At 43.5% G+C, this 23491-nt stretch overlaps 1 protein-coding gene across 1 annotated transcript in view; it reads left to right on the forward strand.

Moving 5' to 3' along the window:
• LOC149364248 (uncharacterized) overlaps positions 1 to 23491 on the forward strand; it is a 79656-nt gene that overhangs the window by 35510 nt on the left and 20655 nt on the right. Inside the window, exons 10-15 of the mRNA XM_089568655.1 lie at positions 3288 to 3439; positions 4187 to 4301; positions 5130 to 5189; positions 9920 to 9960; positions 10721 to 10784; positions 11115 to 11294. Coding sequence (XP_089424781.1) covers positions 3288 to 3439; positions 4187 to 4301; positions 5130 to 5189; positions 9920 to 9960; positions 10721 to 10784; positions 11115 to 11294 — 612 coding nt within the window. The remainder of the gene's footprint in view (positions 1 to 3287; positions 3440 to 4186; positions 4302 to 5129; positions 5190 to 9919; positions 9961 to 10720; positions 10785 to 11114; positions 11295 to 23491) is intronic.

Here is a 23491-nt window from a genome sequence, read left to right on the forward strand (position 1 = left end):
CTTGTCTGAAAAATAAAAGACAATATCACCGTATTGTTTTTCTGTATTTCTTGTCAATAGCATTAGCACGAAAACAATCGCATAAGTAACAGCTGATGGCTCCACCTTGAGCTTGCCGCATGATAGCCTTAGATGCTTACGCGCCACTAAACCCAGCCCAACACACAACACAACACTTGATGGGTTTCCTTACTCAATGTTGGTAATTACGCTATTTCAACATTGTGCTTTTTTTTTTCTAGTGCACAAAAATGACCCGAATGGGAATTCAGTGCAGACTAACAGGAACCATTCGAAATGCTCCTTTTGTGCCCTTTCCTTTCCCTAAAATGGCGAGCATATTGGCAAAAACTCCAGTTTTTACGTATTCACACATTGCATTGCAAACTTTTATAGCTGAAGCGACGAAATAACCAAAAGTAAAGGTACAACTCGAATTTAAAGACTTTCCTACATGCAACACGAATCTGTTTCACGCTGCAATAATTGTGACCCTCGGTGAGAACTCTGCCATCTGCTCGAGATTTTCGATTTATTTCGAAACATTACTATCGTGTAAACAGGTGCATGGAGTACAATAGCTATTGCCGCAAGCGCTGCATGGAGTTTTTTTTTTTTGTTGATTATGCAGCGAGATTTTCTTTTATCAATCAGCGAAAAGGCAACGGACTTGGGTAGGAGGATGGAGACGTGGATGGTCATCAACGATCATGGTCCAACAGTCCAACTAGTCCAACAGCAAATGCAGCGAGATTTTCGCATACATACCCAAGAACACCGGGCTTCAGCTTCGATAGCTTATCAGCATTCATTTTGTCTTAACTTTATGTGGATTCGATAGTATCAATACGATTAAAAAGCCTTAGTTACCGTTCACTAGACGGCGCCAAATTATGAATGCCTGCATGGCTTTGGGCTCCCTGTGGCTTTATTGTCCGTCTAGGAGATACATCTAAGCCACGCATGGACATGAGAGTAGTTACACCCAACCCATATACATAACATAAAAAGTTCACAACTGCGCTATCCGTTTTATTTATTGTGACTACTCACTATACTAGCGTGTCCTCTTTAAAATCCAGAGCATCCTTGCCTAACCTTGAAACTAGAAAAAAAATACCTCGACTATGCCTATTCCACAAGGTCTATCATTCACCTTTGGGATCATCTATCATATCAACAGCTCATCGTCCTTCTAGCCGCAACAACCACATCAAAACCGTATACCCACCCGCTGCAAGAACTACATCTCATTTCCGTTCTTTTTTTGTCCTATCATCTCGGGACTGGAACGATCTGCCGCCGGAAGCCGTACTCATCGTCAACTGCATCGACTTCAAGAAAAAGATTGAGGCCATCCTTATGTAATCAGTCATCTTTATGTATCCTGTAATCTTTATGTATCCTGATCTTTATGTACTCTGTAATATTTATATAATCTACATGTAATCCGTCCATCCCTCATGTAATCCCCCACAACCGGGGCCTTTGAGGTAATAAGTAAATAAATAAATAAATAAATAAATAAATAAATAAATAAATAAATAAATAAATAAATAAATAAATAACTCTGGGCTCTATTTTCAATATCCATCAAACACCTGCGGTATGGTTTGAACAGAAGGGAATACAAGGCAGCTTGCTTCATGCGCTCGGCAAGGAAGTCGCCACTGCCGTGCAGTGCAAGCAGTTGAAACCAAAAACGCTTTATCTGCGGCCTTTCAGTGCGTTGGTAAAGTACTACCTCGAATCCCTGTTTCTGAGCGCTGTGTCGAAGAAACATACTTCTGTGGCACTCACTCGCTGTATCAATGTCCTTTGAGCCAAAACTTCCTTATTAACTCCCTTATTAATAGGAACCTAATAGAGCCAAGGCAGGAAACATCTGGCTCGTTATTACTTGTTCTGATATGTCTATGACGAGAACTAGTAATTACTCCCTTATTACAAATCTACTCCACCTTGGGGGAACCCCCTAAACATTTGACTATCTAGTATTGAATTTCAAATTTAATGTTTAAAATACTGAACAATATAGGAATTTTCCATACAGGAACACTTCTGCAACATAGCACTACTTACTCGCTCATCTTCGGCTTCTCTACACGCCCCGCGCACTAGAACTAATTAGGCTACTGCGGCTCTCTAATGGTCTTAAAGCTATGTTTTTGTTTTGCTCTTGCTTAATTGCTCTTATGACACTGTCGATAATATGAATCCCTCTCGCAACTCTTGCACGACTTCTGGGTTTGCCTGTATACCCAATGCAATGTACTCAGTTACTTACTTGCAGATAAAGATTTTAAACATGACTCAGAAAAAATAGACTTTTCAGGGCTTGACTAGGCCCAAAATAGATTTTAACTTATTGAAAATATAATTGTTTCGTGGCACACTTCAATACAATTTACATCCGAGAAATCCTGCTCTCCATCCCTCCGGTGTGAACAGAAAAAATTCCGCACTTCAGAAGAACACAGTATGGAGTACTGCTTTCAAAAAAGTGATTCCTCAAAAATTTTTTGGGCGGAGTTGAGATTCCCTCTGCCTTATCTGATATAGGGGAATTGCACAAAGGAAGATACAAGCAAGGAGAAAACATATTTACACATGACTGATTCGACGTGACGAAACCAGCCCTCGGTCCTGCCGTAACAGCTGGTTTTAAACCCTATGTCCCCGCCCTCGGTGGGGAGAATAACCAATCAGGTACTGCACAAACATCCACCCAATAACTTATTGGGGAAAGAAAAACACCACCAATCAGCAATTCGGAAAGGATAACACAGCCAATCAATGATTGGGAAAAGAAGGTGACTCATCGCGACAAGCACTGCACACATATGTACACTTTCTACCATCACGATTTTGGAGAATTATGCTTTCTTGCTGCGAGCTTCGCGAACCCTTTCACTTTCCCAACGTCCGGTTGACCCAAGTTCAAGGAAAGCCGCTTCAACTCATCTGTTCCGCATCGTGGCTCCTCATGTCTGCAGCTAGCGTGGCAATACCCTGTTGATCGCGCTTCAAGCTGTCAACGCACGCCGCTGATGACATGGGACAAAAGCCACGCACTGTGACGCGGATACCGCCTCGCCGCAAGCACGTGCACACAGGATGCGACCTAATGAATACGTCCCTGAAGGGAGTTTCGAAACCGCAATTGTCACAGCATGGATACATCGTTGAAATAAAGATTTCACTTGTACAGCTTGCATATACCAGAGCGCTCATCACAAATCAAATAATCTCGGCGTTCCCTCTTTTTTTCCTCTTTTAATTTCCAGAGAATCTACTCAGTGATGAGTACTACTAAGGAGCAGGACACTGCGTCAGCAATGCCGTCCTCATCTCTAACGGTCGAGTGCAGCCTGTGCTTGGCCGAGACTCCATACGATGAAATCGTCGACCTCTTGTGGTGCGGACACTTGCTCTGCAGGTAAGGCGACACCTGGATAAAAAGTGTTTGGCCTTGTTGGTAACTGTTCGTAATGATTGTGGGGCGCAAAATGAGCACGCGCACGACGTATGAATGACATGGACTTCCATCTTCGCGTCATTAGTGCGTCATGCCCCTGCTTACTTCAGGGCGCACAGTCAACAAGGTGACATCTGGTCGCTTACTTTCACCCGCGCGTAATGACACGTACAAGTGGATTTAAATGTAAAAGACCATGGCTCTGGGATCAAAGCACGCATGAGAAGTGATATGTTGTGAAATTTAATTTACAAGCCGTACCTCTGTAAAGAGCGCTGTACCCCATAATTATGCTTTGTTGTTCCCCAGCAAACTTCTTGAACGTGTACCCTTAAAGCATAAGATTTCTATAAAGATTTTTAAACATTTGCTGTGAATACCCCCGCCGCGGTGGCTCAGCGGTTACGGCGCTCGGCTGCTGACCCGAAAGACGCGGGTTCGATCCCGGCCGCGGCGGCTGAATTTCTTGAAGGCGAAATTCTAGAGGCCCGTGTGCTGTGCGATGTCAGTGCACGTTAAAGAACCCCAGGTGGTCGAAATTTCCGGAGCCCTTCACTACGGCGTCTGTCATAGCCTCAGTTGCTTTGGGACGTTAAATCCCAATAAACCAAACCATTTCCTGTGAATCACATTGAATATCTTCGTGCACGGTGCATAGGAAAGCGCCGACAAGTTTAACCTTCTCTCCAATCCACCTATTGTGTGCAGAGACTGCGTGCAAAGGACAGCGGGGAACTCGACCACTTACATCATACGCTGCCCAGTAGCAGCGGAGGGAGGCGCTCCCTGCAACTCTTGCATCCAAGAGTCTGCACTGGAGACTGTAAGTATGCACACTTTGAGTGGCGAAACGAAAAATAAGGCACTGTCACGTTTGCGAATGGTAGTTCCCACACATTGCATATAACATTAACTTACTCATTCTGAATGTGCCTCTGTAAATAAGAGCGAAACGAACACAGGGCGTGAATAATCGAACTGCACCGGTACCATGCACGCATTATCAATGAGGATGCCTTTATGATTCCCCTTCGAAAAGCGCGTGTGCCGAGGAAGCAAGAAGACTTGAAAGAATGTCGTACGCTAAAAAAGGACGAAACAGGAAGGAAAAAACACAAAACAGGAAAGAGGCGCATGACGGGTTAGTTGGTACATTGTCTTGAAAGAATGTCGTACGCCAAAAAAGGACGAAAAAGGAAGGAAAAAACACAGAACAGGAAAGAGGCGCCTCTTTCCTGTTCTGTGTTTTTTCCTTCCTGTTTCGTCCTTTTTTGGCGTACGACATTCTTTCAAGACAATGTACCAACTAACCCGTCAAAAAGTTCTACTAAAGCAAGAAGACTAAGTTCTGTGCCTGTACACGCAACTGTCTTCCCCATGCATGCCACCTTTAATCCGTTGGCCCGAGGAGAAATCACACTTGCTCTTTGCAATGTGTAGTCGTGTGAAAATGCACCGTTATCGCAACACTGTGATAGTGAAAGTACCAATCATTGCTTCGATCCTTTACAGAAATTATCGCTTGCGTTTACAGTCACTCGTAGTGAAAATGAGACTGAAGATTTGCTTTGAATAAGTACTTCGCTCCTGTTTACGAACCCTATTTTAGGGTGTTCTGTTAACCAAGACGCCAACACGTCTTTCGTTCCAGGTGCTGACCGCCCAAGAGCAGGAACGCCGGAAGACACTGGCTGAGCGGTCGCCCCGAGAAGTCCTTTTCTAGAGTTTGCCGGCAAATCAACCTGTCCACAAAAGCCCAGCTTCTCCCACGTGCAGAGATGAATGTCGAGTGCTCTGGCCCGGGGAAACACTCTGGGGACTTCGGAGATCTGTTTTTTTGACACTTTGTAGACTGCGGTTGTCAGCACGCTGGACGCGACTTTTTTTTGTGTGTGTGGTGGTGGAGAGAGAAAGGGGCGAAAGGAAGGAGGGAGTGTAATATATGAAGCTTTTCAGGTTGGCTTCAGCTTGTTGCAATAGTGGACCTTCATATTCCTTCCTCGATAATTAATACTGAAGCCCCGCATGGGTCTATAAGTTCAAGCATTCTTATTCAACATTTATTAAAATGACATTCACAACCTGCTGCACGATTCTCTTTATTAACGATGACACAGTAATTTTAAGTTCTGCCAGTAATTACTATGACGCGATTTCTCCATTGCCCATTTCTGCTGCCGCAAAAGAAATGGGCTGGTTTCGAAGTAACCTAATTATATAAATCCATCTGAGACACAACTAATGTGCGTCCGTAATCCTTCGAAGGCGGTAAGCCTTGACTGCCCTTTTGTTTTACATTAGTCAGGCTCTTCATCTTACTCTTGTTGGCCCGCACAGTATTCTTCTGTATAGCAAATTATTTGGGCTTAAGCATCGACAGCGACCGCTCTTGAAACAGCCGCTTTGCTTACGCTAGTAAGAAGCATATCGCGCCTTGTCGTGTCTATTGTACGTACAATACGAGATATTACATGTCCATCTGAATAAGGTGAGCGGTAACGCAAGCTTTAGGCTGCAGCGTACTGCGATATGGAATAACGATTGTTGCGCACTACGCATTTCGCTGGCACTGAGAATAAACTCTATATAATATTTCCCGTTAAAGAAAATATGATCTAGGCCTGTACGCTGAAGCAGATTCCTTGAAAATCCTTTCGATGCCGAATTTGAATTATCTTTTGATGTAGACGGTTGCTTTAAAGTCGTTATGCTCCTGTGAATTCCTAGTCGTCTTGTATGTTTTCTCTAGGTTTTGATTTTACTGCCGTTTTTGTAGGCCCCAATGTTTCACAAGGTGCGGTACTGGAACGCACGTTGATTATGCGCGTACCAACTCCAGTAATTTACCCCCGGTGCTTTTTGATGCAAAAACACAATGCAAGTTAAAGAGACTGCTAAGGTGACTCTGTTTGTAAGACATATTTGGCATTTTCTTTGCTTATCTGAACAGCTTGCCTTCACTTGTGCAATCTCCTTTCTAACACGGGCAACCTGACAAGTCTGTGCTTGTGTCTAGCGCTGTCATGACCATTTCGTCGACACACACGACATTCTGCGTTCTCTTACTTGTGTTATGCACCATAAGAAATTTTGTTACTGGTCCCTGTATAGATTACAAAGATGCTTTTTTTCTGCATTTACTGAACGCGAGATTTCTGGTCATCTTTTTGTGTTCTTGCAACATGTATCGCTCTGCTGCCGGCCATACATTGCCGCTCAAGCGATTGGCTTTGGCAGGCTTGATTATGTGTACCATTTTTGGTGAAGACATTAAAAGTACTATTATTATTTCAAAATGCGGCCGCTCAATGAAGGTAGCAACAGATTGTGTCAAATAGCGAAACAAGGCCTTGAAGAGCGTACGAGCAAAGGAACATGTAACAAACTCCTTCAAACCCGCGTTTGTTCCCTTTTTTTGTTTGTGTTTGTTTACAGCATAGCGAGTACCAACTGCTACAGCAGCTAGAAGTCTCAATAAGGCGGTTGATGGGCAGACAATTGCAAAGAAACCGACACGAACGCACACAGAAGTTGCAACAGAAGCTGCAACGAAAGTATTATCTCATACTATCGCATTGCACGCTTAAGATGACAAGAGTCCCCATGGATTTTGTTTATCATCACTGCCAACGAGGAAGTTCGCGACGCTGAACAGCTATACCGAGCGGCCGCTTGCCAATTGCACCACAGGGAGGCAGTCTTTCTCACAGTGGGGTTTAGAAAGTGACATCAAGACAAAACAAACTGATAAGTGCTGCGAAGTGGCGTGCGTAAGAGTAAAATAGTTTCTCTAAGTTTAAACTCAAATTAGCTTAGTTATTAAGTTTAGTTTGACTAGCTGAAAACTGATTTCGCATCTTGCAGGACGACGTAACAATCCAGCCAGCGTTTTTACCTTCACCGGAGGGAGGTGGTCAAAGAATGGGGGCTTAAGACGCCAACCTCGTAGACGCGGGGTCACTGATTAGACCCCAACTGCGTGCCTAGTCAAACGTGCGCGCTGTAGTTGAGTCGCCGAAGCATTGGCATGATGATGCAGTGCGTGGTACACTGGGTACATTTTCGTTGGAGCGTGGCAGAAATCAAAACCGCTTTAAAAATGTACAGTTCACGTTTCTTGCGATGTTTCGCCTTCACCAGCTGTATACAGGCCTGTGCGGACATTTTTAAAACTTAAACGTGGTTTCTTGCGTGGGCATGTATTCCTGCAAAGACTTGCTTGCCGTAGATTCTATTTCATCCTACTTAACTTTTCCTAAGTTGTGCTGCCACATAAAACGAAACAAGCTGCGAGGCGTAGTGACCATAGCCAGTTTCTAAGCAAGGATGTGAACCTTCGTCACAGGTTAAGGCGACTGGCAGTGTTCGGTGGGAAACCGCAGCCTGTCTTACGTTTCATTTTGTACTCGTTGTTTTTTCCTCATTTCTGAAATATTAAATCTAACTACTCCTACTCCTAACCCGGAGTGGAGTGTTCAGGGGTCTGCACGGTTCAGATGTCCATGTACGGGCTAAACAGTGATGTTGTCCGAAGAGAAGATTCTCTCTTTTTTAAGCAACCACTTGTACTTGTTAACCTCGCTGCCCATGTTCTCTATCTTTATGCGTCTCTTTTGAGTTACGCCTACAGTTTGAGTTACGCCTACTGTGTAAATGAAATCGGTGTGAAACCAAGACCTTTTGACAGTATCAGCCTATTAGGCAAACTGAATAGCTTACCTATAGGAAGCGTGCGCATGTACAGTCTTTGTCAAAAGTAACCAGGCTGCATGGTTTGCTTCTAGCTCATACAGTGGAGCCCTTATAGCTTCCCTGAAGCCGAAATGGTCGTTAAAGGTGAGGAAGGGGGTCTTCTTACATTCCAACACCTTTCGACCTTTAGGAAAGCCACAAAGGCTCCACTATACAAGCTAGAAGCAAACCATGCGGCCTGGTTACTTTCGACAAAGACGGTATATTCACGTATTTGCAACATATCTGTATGTCAGCTGACGAAGCTTACGGCTAAGTGCATCTCTCGCTTGCTTTTCGTCACATCATTCTTGGGCAAACAATAAGGGTTGACAATACCTTTCGCAACAAGAGGGAGCCGTTAAAAGACGCGTTCACGAAGGAAGGCATTCAGTCAGTTATCGCACCGAATCGCACTCCACCCCTTATCCCGCGAACCGCCTATTCGCTCAACTAAGCCATATCTCCATTCGGAAAATGTGGACCGTGGTAGACGTTTGCGAAGGTCGCCTTATCAGGAGTTGCTGCTTCGAGTGGCAATCTAGAATTGGTCCTGAGGGTTCGCTAACCGCTCTAAGGCATCCCTTATCGAGGAGGAAGCAGTCCGGTCACCGCGCAGAAGATATAAAGTTGTGGCCTCAAATGTCTTTTGTTCGACGGAGCTGTCGTCAAGAGCTTCTTCACCCGTCTTCATGCAGGACTTGAATATTTGCTTACCTCGCAGGATTTGATATCCACCCAACGTTGTAGCATTGAACGTGAGTACTAAAGGGTGTTTTAAAGTTTCGCTGCGCGATAAAGCTGTAATAAGAAGAAATAAGTGTGAAAAATCACATTATCACGGGAGAAATCGGCGCGCCGCAAAACTGCAGCAGAAAAGGATGTAACTTTTGCCAGAGCCCCTATTTCACTTTCTTCGCCTGCTTCCGCACCGTTCATAAGCCAGTTTGCTTACCTCTTTTCATGAAGCCCATGGCTCATTTCCCTTAAATTAAGTTCTGGCTGTAGGCTACGCCATACATGCAGCCCATTTTACAAGGTTAAACCCAGAAACAACATAACCATACATGACATGAGAGATTATAACATCATATAATGCAAAATCACATTACATAGCATTTTCTTATTCTTTGAAAGAAAAGGGTTGGGTTGAGTGCTTCTTCTAAAGCTATAACATTCAAGCGTTAAGCAGCGTTTCACTTCAGGCCTCACCTCTTGTTTGCAGCTTTTTTTTTTTTCTGGCGAGCAACTAGCTGTCTCGAAGCAATCTTAAATTCCAAGACATGTTTTCAAGAGTGCGGACAACTTTGCAAGGAATGCCCTTCGCCAGTTGAACTCAGGCTGTAGATGAAAGTTTAATAACCTGAATGCGTAAACTATGGCTATGTTCTCTCTCCCTTGATACCACTCTATCCCTGGAACGAGCCTCACTGTCATGCTCAGGCATGTTATGTGTTTTTTCTTGGACGCTACGCTTCATAACTTTGGAATAACATTCTTTATTTTTAACAATCTTTGGAAAACTTTCTTTATTAAAATTTTTATTTTTTTGCAAGCGCTAATTATGCTGCATGTTTAGCTTGTGTATGGCCCAGAAAGTTTCATGCCACTCGCCGTGCTGTTTTTACGCCTTCAAAAAGAAACATTACTTTTGTGAGCATATTTGTGTTGAATTGCACTGTTTGCATCTGAAAATGTTTGCCCTTACAGCTTCAAATTATCTCGGAAGAAGTGGGTGTGCCGGAAATGAGGTAAGTGGAGCCTTACTGTCCGTGCTCTATTTTTATAGATTACATATATGAAACCGAAGTGTTTACCCGAGTGATAAAGTCCTGACGGTTTGGTAAGTCGGTTATGCATTGATTGACACTTCAGTGCGTTGAAAAGAAGGAGCATCAGTACAAGGATAACAAGAAAAAACACACGGGTGTTGTTGTTGTAGCGTCTCGTCCTGTGTGAACGAAAACATCTTCGACGGAAATCCGTCAGTTTCCTCTCAACTACCCGTCCTGTGTGTACCCTCAATATCCAATCAGTGGTAGAGTCTTTTGAAGAAACAACGCTATCTTCTGTGAATATTAAAATTACATAGGAAAATTTGGTGCCATGCTTTTGAGCTACAGCTATCAGCTAGATGGCGACGTATCGGCTGCACTAGTTGTTCGTAAACAAAAATGCTTCTTGGTTGAGTCATGCCTACGAGGAGTCGAATATAGTAGTGAAAGAATTTTACTAAGACACACTCACAAAAAATTTCAGGTATTCTTTCCTGTTTGGGTCGGGTGCAAAGCCTTCGCTGTATACTTCACGAAAAACAAGTTTCCAGTTATATACTTCTTTCTTCTTCAATCTTAAGTTGTATACTTCATCCGCGTATTATTTTCCGTCCACGAGTTTAGGATTTTGGGCTGAAACCGCGAAAGCATCCGTACTCACGACAGCAGGAAAAAGCATGGAGCTGAGGACAACGAGTATGCCTAGTAGCTTTCTGGTTTTATTTTTATTTTGCAGCCTATACATGGCCAAGAGTGTAGTTGCACGACAGCAGTTCCTGAGGAACATCGTTGGAGAGAAGGTAAGTTACAAAATTTCGGCAGTGAAGATTATGTGCCCTTTGTTTCTAGTTGTTCTCGTTTATCTAAAAACATCTCTTTCGCTCATCATGGTGCTAAATTGATAAAAAAGTGTCAGGAAGCACGACGCTACTCGTGCTCACTCAGCCACATCACCTGAACTATAATTCTGAGGCACCTAAAGCAACCTCATAAAGAAGAATGGAAGTAAACAACAGAAACAAGAAGAAAGAGGGGGAATTTCTTATTGTTCTGAAAAATTATGGTGACATGGCGTAAGCTGCCTTTCCTTTCAAGAATCCTCCAAATGCATCAGCTGGGTCTTCTTCCAGGCGCAGAATGAGAGTGAGGACTGCCCTGAGAATCCATCTGGAGCAGCTAATGATGATGAAACTGGCAGCGTCTGTTCGCAGTCCACCTCATCGCCAGCTGTTGTTGCTGGGACTGGCTGCTTGAGCAACTCAACATGCGACCCTACATCTGCTGAACCTGCTTCAGACACGGCATCAGAGGTAAACATCCATAATTCAACAGGTTCCTTTCGTACTGAAAGGATAATCACAGATTGAAAAGAAAGATTGTCAGTGAGGACTAATGCATGTTCAATGCGTTGCTATTCGACATCTTGCGTTGCTTTGTGCTTCATTCTTTTAACGCCTGGTGGAAGGAAGTTGTAGGAATCTGATATTACAGTTTAGACTGCACACCTTGTTCCTTTGGTGCTTTACGGCAGCTAGGGGTACCCATTTTATAAACTAGTCAGTCCTAACCCAACCAAATATTTTGAAGGAAAACGTTTTCTGAAGTCTGTCCAGTTACCCCGGCCCTTCGTCAGTTGAATTCATGCTATATAGGAATGTTTAACAAGCTGAACGCTTAAATCCGGCTATGTTGCCATTTCCTTGATACCCATCCTATCCCTGAAAAAGGCAACTAACTTTCTTATTCAGACGTGTCAGGTGTCTTCTCTTGATGCCACTATCAGTAACCTTGGAATAACGATTTTCGCTGCTATGCTAGGTGTAAAACAAAAGGAGTCAACAGTACTGCGCAAGCGCTTTTTGTTTATCTGTTTTATTCGGACAGTTTATCGTAGTGTGTTGTCTTATATTACAGATACCTTTCGTTTTCGGATTTTATTTTTGGCTGAAATATGGGCACAAATCTCGTTATTCCGCGAAATGTTCCATAGTTAGGGTTTTATCGAGTCATATTTTGTAGCAGAAGACAATTCAGCATGAGTGCTCGTTTTTGTGCAGGACATATAATGCTCTATTTTTTGCAAATTGTTTTGCTGACAACACGGAAACGACCGGTCGTAGTACACTGCGCACTTTTATCAAATTGGATATTTTTTTCCAGTTTATTACAATCCTTTAGCCGCGAGCATCATCGTCTGCTGCGCAGAAGTTCCGCGTCCGCGCAAGACGTGCTTGTCCTAGTATATACAGTATAAAAAAGTTAATGGTGTTTTAGCTTTGGTTAAACCGAGTGAGAAGCGGCAGCTTCAGGGTAGTTTAGCCTGGAAAAGTCTTGTTATGCTGCTCGAAGGCACGCCGCTGCTGCAGAGCCTAACGTCACGGCCTTGTAGTACGTGAACACCAAATGTGCACTTCGTGCCAGGCGCGCCGGTGCCACTTCCGTTGTGTACTCAGTTTAGGAGGCACTGACGTCGCGGCCTAGCTAGCACGTGAACACCGCATGTCGGCTATTAAGCGCACCGGCGCTTCTTCCATCATGTACTCGGTTAAAGATCGATCACGTGACCAAAGTCGAGCACGTCACCAAATTTCGATTGACCTTGGAGTGACCTTGAGTTCCCGGTCTGACCTTGACTTGACCTTGAAATGACCTTGACCCTTCACCTGTCCATTTGCTTGACTATATTGGTCTGACCATTGATCATGCACCGGTTCTCCAAACTTATAAAACTGAAGGTTTGACCTTGGCGTAACCTTGAAGGTCATCGGCAACGCACGGCGATCTCAGCCCGAGACCTCTAGTAGTGAAGCTACCGCTTCAAAAACGTTCGTTAAACCTCACAGACATTTAAACGCAGAAGAACCATGCAGCAAGACGTCGCATAGTGGGTAACGCTTGATACACTGATGCCATTAAGACATTTGGTCAGTACCTTGTGTTCTGCCTTCTCGCTTTTCAAACGTACTGATGAAACCTCATCGCAAATTAAGCACCGCCCCAAATCAAAAGCATTAAATTATTTTAAAATGATCGGTTTACTGATGCCACTTTCTGTAGTAAGCACTAGACAGGTGCTGATTTTCGTGCGGGGTGTTCAGCTTTGTGCATAGAAAAATTGTTCCCTAGATGTCTTATTTTCGGGTAGAAATAGGAGTTTAACGCGACTTTTAGAAAATCTGTTCGGGCTGCTATAATCTGGTAAAATCGGGTTTTACCCTAAAACGAAGGGCCCTACGTGTATAGCTTATAACTTGTCTAGAAGCGTAACACTCGCTTTAGTGGTATTTGAGAGTTCTCTACTTATTTCTGTATGGCAGGAGGGCTTAAACCACGCTTAAGTCAACATGTTAATTGCCACATATACGGCGCCGTTTCACTGCAACTTTCCTTTTGCTTGCATGAATTTATTATATAGCATCCATGGTAGAGAGAGGGCAGATAATGAGTTTTTTTTAGCACAAAATTTGAACAAGAGGGGGGGGGGGGGGGTAGCTAATGTTTTGGCAAGAGGACGTGTTTGTCTGGGCCATGTTTCGTGTGCCTGTGGCGCAAAACTCTTCACATGGCTCACCATGGTATTCCATACCTTCTAAAAAAAATCCTTCTGTGAGCCTAATCTGCGTTGAATTGCATTATTTTCCGATGAAAACGTTTACCTTTTCAGCTTGAAGTAATCTCGGAATTAGCAGGTGCACAGGAAATTAGGTAAGTGGAGCCTTACTGTCCGTATTCTAGTTTTACAGACTACGTTTGTGAAAGCGAAATGTTTTCCAAAGTGATTGATTCGTGACGATTAGGTTGGTCGTGCAATGGCTGACGCTTTAGCGCCTCCACAAGGCACAGCGCCATGACAAGAATGACAAGAACACACACACACAGATGTTGTCGTTGCGCCTCGTCCTGCGTAAACGCTCAAGTGTCATTCAGTGGTACAGTCTTTTGCAGAAAAAATGCGACCTTCTACGAATATTCAAATTGAATAGAAAAATCTGACGCCATCCTCTTTAAGCTACAGCTATAGGCAAAGTATCTCCTGTCCTAATACTTAGGAAATCAAAACTGCTGTTCGCTGGATTATGCAGCACGAGGAATCGAAAATAGCAATAAAAAATCTGCAAACACACAGAAAAAAGCGCTCTCTTTAAACTTTTTCGGAGAAAGTTTCAAAATACTTTCCTCCTTGGAGCGCTCACAAAGCTTTAGCTTTTTGTCGAAAAAGACAATTTTGAGCCATGTACGTATTTTTTTATGGAGTCTCAGATTCCATACTTTATGCGTAGGTATTTACTGTCTGCAGTATTAAAGTTGCAGGCCGGAATCGCAAAATCCTTCGTACTCACTACAGCAAAAACAAAACATGGAGTTGAGGACAACGAGAATGCCCACTATTCTTTCTTTTTGTACTTTGCAGCCTATTCAGTGCCAAAAGCAAGGCGGCACGACAGCTGTTTTTGAGGAGCATAATAGGTGAAAATGTAAGTAACAGAACTCCAGCAGTGATGATACTGTGCCGTTTCTCTTCAGTTGTTCTGGTTTTCTAAATATAACTGATTCTTGTTCACTGTTGTACTAAACTGATTTTAAAAAAAGATCACAAACAACCACCCTCCAAGTGGGCATAACACTGAACTATTAATTTTCCACACCCTTAGCAGTATCAAAGAGGAGAGTTAAACTAAATAACATGAACAAGCAGAAATGAAGTTTGCATTCTTCAGAAAGAAACCTGCATGCTGAAGCTTAAAGTAAAACAAGTGATTAATAAGTAAATATTAACTGCAAATTGCTTCAGTTTCCTATTGTGCAGGTATTAAAATTCTGTCTGTTGTTTGACAGCGAAAAACTTGTAGTATTAATTCTTTCGAAAGAAGTGATTGGAAATCGTATACTTATGACGGAATTCCTTTAAAAGTTCTGAGCATGATGGCGTCATTGCGCCTAAAAAAATTATTCAAATGCGGTTGCAGTTTTTTTTGTTTTCGTTCTTACCTGCCACGGCTAAATTTATCGACGTTTCTGGAACATTTTGAAGTTTTTTCACACTTCGGAACAACACATTAGAAATTGAAAAAAGGGGAAACATTCATTTTGAAGAAAGCCTGTCATTTAGCAGTAACGCACGGCAGCACGTTTAGACGACGTGACATTGTAGCAAGGCTGGTTCGAGGAAACCGCGCTCGGTCCATCTTCAAAGCAATATCTTTCGCCTGGTACAAGCGCTGAGTGTAACAGTGACTTTAGCATGTCTATCAAGCGATATTATTTATATCTAGTTGTGACAGCCGAAGTACTGTTTGCGCATAATTTAATTACTGCTGATTTAATTGAGTTTGTACGCATTCGGCAGAAAAAATTAAGTGTTGTTTGTAGTGGACATCGCATTGTTTCAGTCCTTACGCACTTACTCCAGGCACTGCTCTTTGTTACTTAACATTTGCCATTGGCGCTCCTGTTCATGCACTAAATGCGTGGACGGATGTGACCAGGAAGATGGTAGTTAAGGAAAACTAAATTTCTCAACCCCTCGTCAGACATCTCATACATACTAATGCCCATCTGTTCTTTAAGACGCTTTTTATCTTTAAGAGCGAAACGCTTCAGTCATGTAGCCTAATGCGATTGGAAAAGATCACTCACATTGATCGCACATAGTCTGCATTTCCAGAAATGTACAGCAACAGAAGTGCTCCAGTAGCCTTCTTCCAAGTTGGTTTTTTGTCTGAATTAGCTTGCTGTTCCGAGTGGCCATATAGCTCCCGAGTTACTCCCACTTCACCGTGGGGTTATTTTGTATTTCGATCCTTGTGTGTGTATATATATATATATATATATATATATATATATATATATATATATATATATATATATATATATATATGCATGCTTAAAAAAGAGACTGCTGCAAGTTTCTGATGGCGTAGCGGTAAGTACCAAAGAGCATGTAAAAAGTTAAAAGACAAAACTGTTGGAGTTACTGCTGCATAGTTTTTGTACTCTTTAATGGGGGCACCAAGACCTAAATACATTTTGATTAACATAGACAAACCCAGCTTTTGCTGAGGCGTAACGAGGGCACTTGAGTTTTAAATCTCACTTATTCTGTTCTTTTGCTCATTAGGGCGACTCCAGCGGCACTCAAGACTGAGAAACTGCAGCTGCACAGAACAAAGAAGAAAGGAACTTTCCACTGAAAGCATTTCTATTTAGACTATTTTTTTATTTTCTTTATTGCCTTTTGAATGTCAGAATAAATACCGTGACAGAAAGCGAGCGCCAAGCTTAAAAATTCTGGAATCATGTGAAAGAAAACAGAAACCGATTTCGCACGCAGTAATTGACTGCACGACGATAACTTCTGACAAAGGCATAGCGCAGCATTTTAATGAGTACTTTCATCGTTTTTTTCAGTATCAGATGTTTGCATTACTGGGTTTCCAGAGAAAAAAAGAATTTGATGTTTTTTTTTATTTCTTATTATGGAATTGTCAGCATGCTGGTAAACCTGAAAATCTAAATTTCTTTTGGCGCTGACGAAATCCCTACCATCTTTTTTTAAATATATCCTGAATTTATAGTCACATTTCTAGCACAAAAAACTTCTGCTCTACTTTTGCCGGGGAAGCTGCCGGATGACTGGAGGATGGACCGAGTTCTGACATTCAAAAAGAGGAATCGCCTTACGGTACAAAATTATCGCCCCATTTCGCTGGCATCACAATGCTGCAAGCTCTTGCAGCTGATTGTGGCAAACTGCCTCACAGAATTCTTGCGTGAAAACAATGTGCTCACGGAGTTTCAGCCTGTATTCAGGAAAGGTTATTCAACTATAACTATATGGGTATTAGTGATTCACTCTTTTACTTTATCTCTGGACAATATTAGTCAAATGTATGCAATATCTTTAGATTTCAGCAAAGCCTTCGATAGGTTCCGCTAGACGAAGTTAATCTTCAGACTTAAAATGATTTGCATACCTGGACTTTTGCAAACAGGATTGTTGCTTACCTGACCAAGCGGACTTAGCACGTTACAATCGGTGAGCATATCTCAGCTACCCCAGGGTAGTTAGTGTTCTGGGTCCATGCTATTCCTAGTATACTTAAATGACATCGTCACATTTGCAACTCCCGGTGTACAAGTTAGACTGTTTGCTAATAACTGTATTTTGTATAGAAATTTTACTCCTGTGAATGATCAGATTGCTTTTGAAACAGGTTTAAACTACATAGTGAAGTTGCGCGGTGAATGCTTTTGCTTATTAACGCTGAAAAATCAGCAGTTCTCCCTATCATTCGCAAAAAAAGCCCCCTATTTTTTTGCTTACACTCTAGGTCCTTCACCACTGCGCGAAGCTAACAATGACAAGGTGTAGAAGTTACCTTAACTTCTACATTGTCATGTAACGTGCAAATTTGTTGTTCTGCTTTCCGCAAACTCTGCTTTCTGGGACAAAAAAAATTGACAGGCGATTACGAAAGTCGGTAATGCGAAATTTTAACATAGCTCTCTACAAACCACCTGCCACAGCTGGCAGTTGGTGTGTGGCAGGTGACTAGCAGCGTGTTACGATGCTAGCCACCCTCCAGGATCTTCCTATGACAGCCATCTTCCAGTTGTTGATTCCTTTGTTATCCCCGTGGAAGGTAGTGTCTTGCTCTGTTACTGCCTGCCGCATGTCGCCTCCGGTTGCAGCGACAACGCCGACGACTACGCCGACGCCGACTAGGACGTGGAATGCAGAGCTGATCTCTAAAACTCAAAAATTCCCCAAGTGGTGCGATATTACTGCGTTACTTTTGATTTCTTAGACCAAAGCTAGAGTATGCATGTACAACAGGAGATCCGTACACAGTCAAATATTAAGCCCCTTGCGAAAATACAGAGAAAGGCAATTGGGTTTATATTTAATAAATTTGCAATAACAATATAATAATAATAATAATCTTTATTCAGCATAATCTGAACATACAAAGAAACGGAAGCGCCGAAGCCACAAGTGGGCTTGTGCGGCGACAACCGGCAGCCGCGGCAATCTTCGCGCTACATCAGAGCTCCATCAGAGGCAAAAGAAAATTAAAAGACGTAAACATGAAGAACACAAAAATTTTGGCACGGAAAGAATGAAAAAGCACTGATAAGATTTTAGTACATGTTAAAGATTCTCTAACGCTTGAACAGCAACACGCAGTTTTTTGCGGGTGGTTAAAGAAAATAAATCATTCGGTAATTCGTTGAAAATAGCTGGCACGTAATATTTTCTAGTTGCTTTGCCGTAGTGAGTGCGCACTCTCGGTTTATGATAGCGAGGAACATGTCTCAACGGTACCGGTTTCGTATTTATGTGTCTGTATGCGCTATTCCAAAAATATTTCAGTACTAGAATTTGTTTAAAAAGATTGTCAAAAGAAGGCAAACCGGCTGCGGTAAAGACACTGTTGGGCAGATTGCGACCCAGGTTGCTCTTCAGGTTGCTCTTCAGGTTGCAAGGCTGGACTCTCTAAATTTATGACTCAAGATTTTATACTTATAGTCTTCAATCACGCAGAGCAGCTAATACTTGAAAACACTCCGCCCAAAAGGCGTTGTTTGTCTGTCTGGGCGCTACACGATCTGGATGAGGTGGGCGCCAACCACCTTGGTGGCAGGTCCAGAGGAAGGTAGGTAAAATAATTGTTCAAGATTTGCTACCGAGGCGTGATACCTCCTCACGTGGTCAAAGGGTTTGACTCGGATGAGGTTCTGTATTACTGAAACATTTGCACTAACGTTATACACGCAAACAAAAGTAGCCTTTCATTTTCGGTTTGTCATCGTCCAAATCACTTGGTTTGTAGACCTAAGTGTATTCCAACTTAGCATGTCCAGTGAAAAAATAACCCGACTGCCATGAGATTAGCTCACAGTAGATGCCAATGCGTGTCGCTGCCAAAGGTGCCAATGCGACACATGAACAAATGAATAGAAAAGCGAATGAATGCGAAGGAAGAGAGATAAAGAGAAGGCCGGAGAAAGAGAGAAGTGAAAGAAGGAGCTGCAGACACAACGTGATGGTCACACGCTACGAGCGAGTGCATTCCAAATGCTCTAAGAGGTCTAGACCCTCATTCAGGTGCGCTGGAACATTCCTCCTTCGGAAGAAGCTTGGCCGCGCGCTTCCTGAACCACGCACCTGCATCCGGGAGCGGCAGCGTCGGAGAGTTGCACAGCATGCGAGCGAGAACAGCCTTTTCTTCGTGCGACAATATGTGTGGGGTGTTGAGGAAAGGGAGAGTGTGAAAGGAACAAGGGAAGAGAGAGAAACGATTGTTCGTCGTCACCTTGGTTCTTCCCTAGTGTGCTTTACACAGGTGTGCACATCGCCTATTGTCACAGTAGTCGCTGAAAATACGCGGATAATGTGCCACCGCCTATACGCTTCCGTTTGCCGGCTTTAACGCCATTCCGCTCATTCGGGCATTGTGTGTTTGTCTCTTTGTTTGTCAGAAGCCGGTTTTGTGGCAGGCTGCTCAGCTGGCCACCGTGCCAAGCGGCAGCCCATTTAATTGTGAAAGGCTGATCGGAAAAAGTAACCTGGGTCGCAACCACCGATGGCAACACCTTCCGTAGCACCTGCTTTGTGCCGCTGCACAACTTCTCACCTACCCACCGGGTGGCTTACTTGCCAAGGTGTAGCCGGCGGTAAAGGAGCGATAACCTAAGGCGCTAATTAGGCGACACCACGCCTGAGCGCACCGAGCTAAGCGGAATGAGCAGCAGCGGTTAGGAGGAGAACGTGATTCGAATGATGCTTGCACAGTAGCTGAACGGAAAAACAAGTTGGGGTGGTAATTAGGTGGTAGACTGGTACCACCTTGTAGGTCGTAGCTCCAACCGACGATTGACGTCATGCTAGCGCACATATCCGCATTTGGCCTAATTACTAAAGTCGTCTGACATTTTTATGTACCGGTCTCAGATACGTGCAATCTGTTCGAAGCTTCCAGAAATGCAACTTCAATATCCAATATTAAGGAAAAGTGATCAAGTCTGCTAAGATATACCAGCTGAAAACTCTACATACGCGATTAAAACGTCTTATAAGGACAAATTTTAATTAAACGCATTGAAGTGGACTTGCATGAAACCCCCAGAAAATGAGTATATGATGACAGTTAGAAATTGTCCAGATGCAGAACTGCATTTGATTATTAGGAAGACATGATCGATGAAGCGTGAAATACTAATGCCTGTAAAAGCAATTTTAAAGTAAGGACATGATTTTTTTCGTTCCCTTGTTATAAAGAAGGTTTGCCGGCTCTGAATTCCGACTAGAAAGATACAAACACAAGCGTGTGTTTAGGAATGAAGGAAATTGTCGCCAGAAGTTTCCAAACTTTAAACTCCTTCTTTTATGTTCTCTCGAAGAATCTGCGAAGTTTTTCTTTCATCGCCTACAAAGCGAGAATTCAGGCGTTGGTGTGAAGAAAAAAGCCCAATTTTTAAAACATTTTTTTTCTTCTTTCCTCTCGATGCTGACTACAACATCAAGTCACGGTGCGCAGACTTAGGAGTGAAACCAAGCTATACGATGCGACGCGCTCTTTGACAGTCAATACTTGTTCATGGGCGTCAGGAAAGAAATGGACATACAGCACAACCCCATACTTGTATACGCTTCACAATCCGATTGGTGGCAGAATTCTTTACAGGACGCACATTTCATACACGGTCCGCGAGTCCTTGCTGTATACAGGGACCCACTAAAAGCATGCAGTTTATGAAAACCGGAGGATTCTTCAGCTGATCCGAGCGAAAGCCTTTGCGATTAGCCGGTATTCAAGAACTGACCAATCACAGTAATGAACGAACTTGAAAGCACTCCGACGCTTCTGCCAAAGCCGAACGGTTCTTGCGCGGATTCATATTTTAGAAAATTCGGCCCCTTTTGAGGTGTCGCCATCTCCGCAGCTCCTGCGACGCTGCATGGTTTCTCGAGAACGCATAAACCCGGCGAAGTGAAACTACGAGTATATCATCTCTCGAGCGAAGCTCCTGGCCTCAATTCAATGCTCATTCGATGTTCTTCACGTTGTTTCTGAACTTCCTCGGAGCACGACCGGAAGATCCTCGTCTGAATTCAGTATATTCTCCATGCTGGCTGATTTTGCGCTACTTATACTTCAGGGAAGCTTTATCACGTTTCTTCAGCCTGTGCTCAAACCTGAGGGCGCGCGCATTCTTCCGCCCCGGTAAACTAAGGGGAAGGGCTCGAATAAAAAAAACAACGGCATATTACTATTTCTATCCGCGTTCATTTCATGGCATTCGCGGAGCTCGACCTCTCATAAATTCTGTTATACTGCAGCCTTCTTTTTTGTGTGGACAAACTACCCACTGTAAGCAAACTTTGAGAGTCTATCTTTCAGTGCGAACTCTAGAAGGAATAATCTCTCAAGTTATGGTTAGGACATCGTTAGGAATGCAATATATCCGCTGCCGCGAAAGAAAAAAAAAGCAGTTTGGTGCCTTTCTTTCTTTTTTTCTGAAGGTTTCTTTCTTATCTTGCGGCTTTCACCACGCATTTACTTCGAAAAGAATGGACGTAAACGGTAAGAATGTTGAAAACATTAATTTATATTTCTTAGACAAAGCTGGTCTTTTTGCAGAATGCAGTTCCTTTTATGGGCTCAGAACTGCCACTACAGGTCGAAAGCGTCTTAAAATGCACTGTTCGCACGCACAGCTCGACATTAAAAAAAAATGTGCAGACATTCTCTGTCACAGAGTGTCCGGGGCTTCCTTCACAAATAATTACAAATGTTCTTCTGTTAGCATAAAAGGTACACCATGAAACATTGAAGAGAATAGCATCCTTCGACGACGCTCCACGCCCGTATTGTCTCTCATCCATGAATTAATCAAGCAAGAAAATATCTTACGCCACTGAACTGAGCTCGCACGCATCTCACTAAGAAAGCCCCCAGATCCACAGAGATGTTAAGATTAACTGCATGATCAATGATATTGTTTAACCGTTTAGATTTGTTGTTAGGAGCCAAAGACCAAAGCAAGGAGCAGCTGATCAGCAGCTGACTAGCTGTTGGTTAGTTGTAAAGCATGGCCAGGAGTTAGAGTACGTGAGTATGCTTAGCGAGTGCGCTCACTAAAAACAACAGGGATCCTCAAACACTGATAAGTCGTCTTGAATGGGACAGCTGATTTCGGGAACAGCCGAACCATGTCCCACTGTTAGTTTGCGAAACCAACATTTGGATTTCAAAAGGGGAGTAAGGTCGCATTGGGTTTTGGGGCTTCTTGCTTTTACGTGCACGCGTGTAAGTAAGGGTAGTACTACACACGTGGAATACAAAACATGTCTTAATATTGTGTGCTTGTGTACTTCCGAAGCTTAAGAGTCATACTCCCCCCCTCTTGACACACACAGACTTGGTCTGTGTGTGTCACAGACACACTTGGTCTTTCCAGGAGGGACTGTTTGTGGTTGTTTTTGTTTTATGTTTTTAAAGTGACTACCTTATATTGCGCGCGTCAGCAATAAACCTCAGTTGCGAGTTAGCGCTTGTCTGCGTCGTTTACTTTCCGTCCCGTGTGTTCCCTGTGCGCTATTTTTTACATCACACACAGACTGTTTAGACATGACGTTCACTGAAGTCTCCTCTGTTCCGACTCCGAAACCGATGATGACTAAGCGTGAACTTGATTTTCAGCTTCGGATTTTTGCTACGCTATTCTTTTGAAATTCTCGCTGGCTAGCGCAGATTGTGCCATTCCGTTAGACCACGCTTTCTCCTCGTCAGGTTGGTTTGCTTTTTTTTTCCCCCAACATTGCACCTGCGAAAATAAAGCTTTCTCAAACCGGAGAGGTGCGAAAGGATAATCCCGACGTGACATACGTGTACCTCAGGCGTTTATCAGCCGCTTCCAAAACGCCGCTCCCGTGTGCGCAAACCAGAAAGAAACGAAAGACTGTGTGAATGAAGGAGGAAGGAACTCAAACACTAACTGTAGTGTGGAACGAAATATGGCCACTGAGCGAGAGAGAGAGAGAGCGAAAAGTTGAAGAAAAAACAAGCGAAGCTATGCTAAACAAGGTCATCTTCCAGGGAACCAACGAAAGCGGGAAGGAGAGTGGAAGGATCAACCCGGTCGAGCTTTGCGCGCTTGAATCGGCGACTCTGTGCACACGCTTTCGCAAGGTTCTTTCAGGCGGTCGTTGCTGGGGAGCGCGAAGGCACAGGTGCAGCGCCGAAACCTCCACTTAAAGAAGAAACTCGCGTGCGGCTATAAAGAATGGGGAGCGCGGGACGACAATAGGGAGAACCCCGCGACGTGCCCTCCGCGGTCGCGCCCAAGCGCACGTGCACGCGGAAGGACACCGCCGCCGTCGACGCCTTGTCTTCAAAGAAGGACCGACCGGGAGCAGCGACGTTCTGTGTGCGACGCGGCCACTTCGTCCCCACCCCCCGGGAGCAAAAACCGAAGCAAACAATTACTTGTATACGCATAC

The sequence above is a fragment of the Amblyomma mixtum genome, chromosome 2, assembly GCF_055824585.1.
Source record: "Amblyomma mixtum isolate Tamu chromosome 2, ASM5582458v1, whole genome shotgun sequence".
NCBI classification, from domain to species: Eukaryota; Metazoa; Arthropoda; class Arachnida; order Ixodida; family Ixodidae; genus Amblyomma; species Amblyomma mixtum.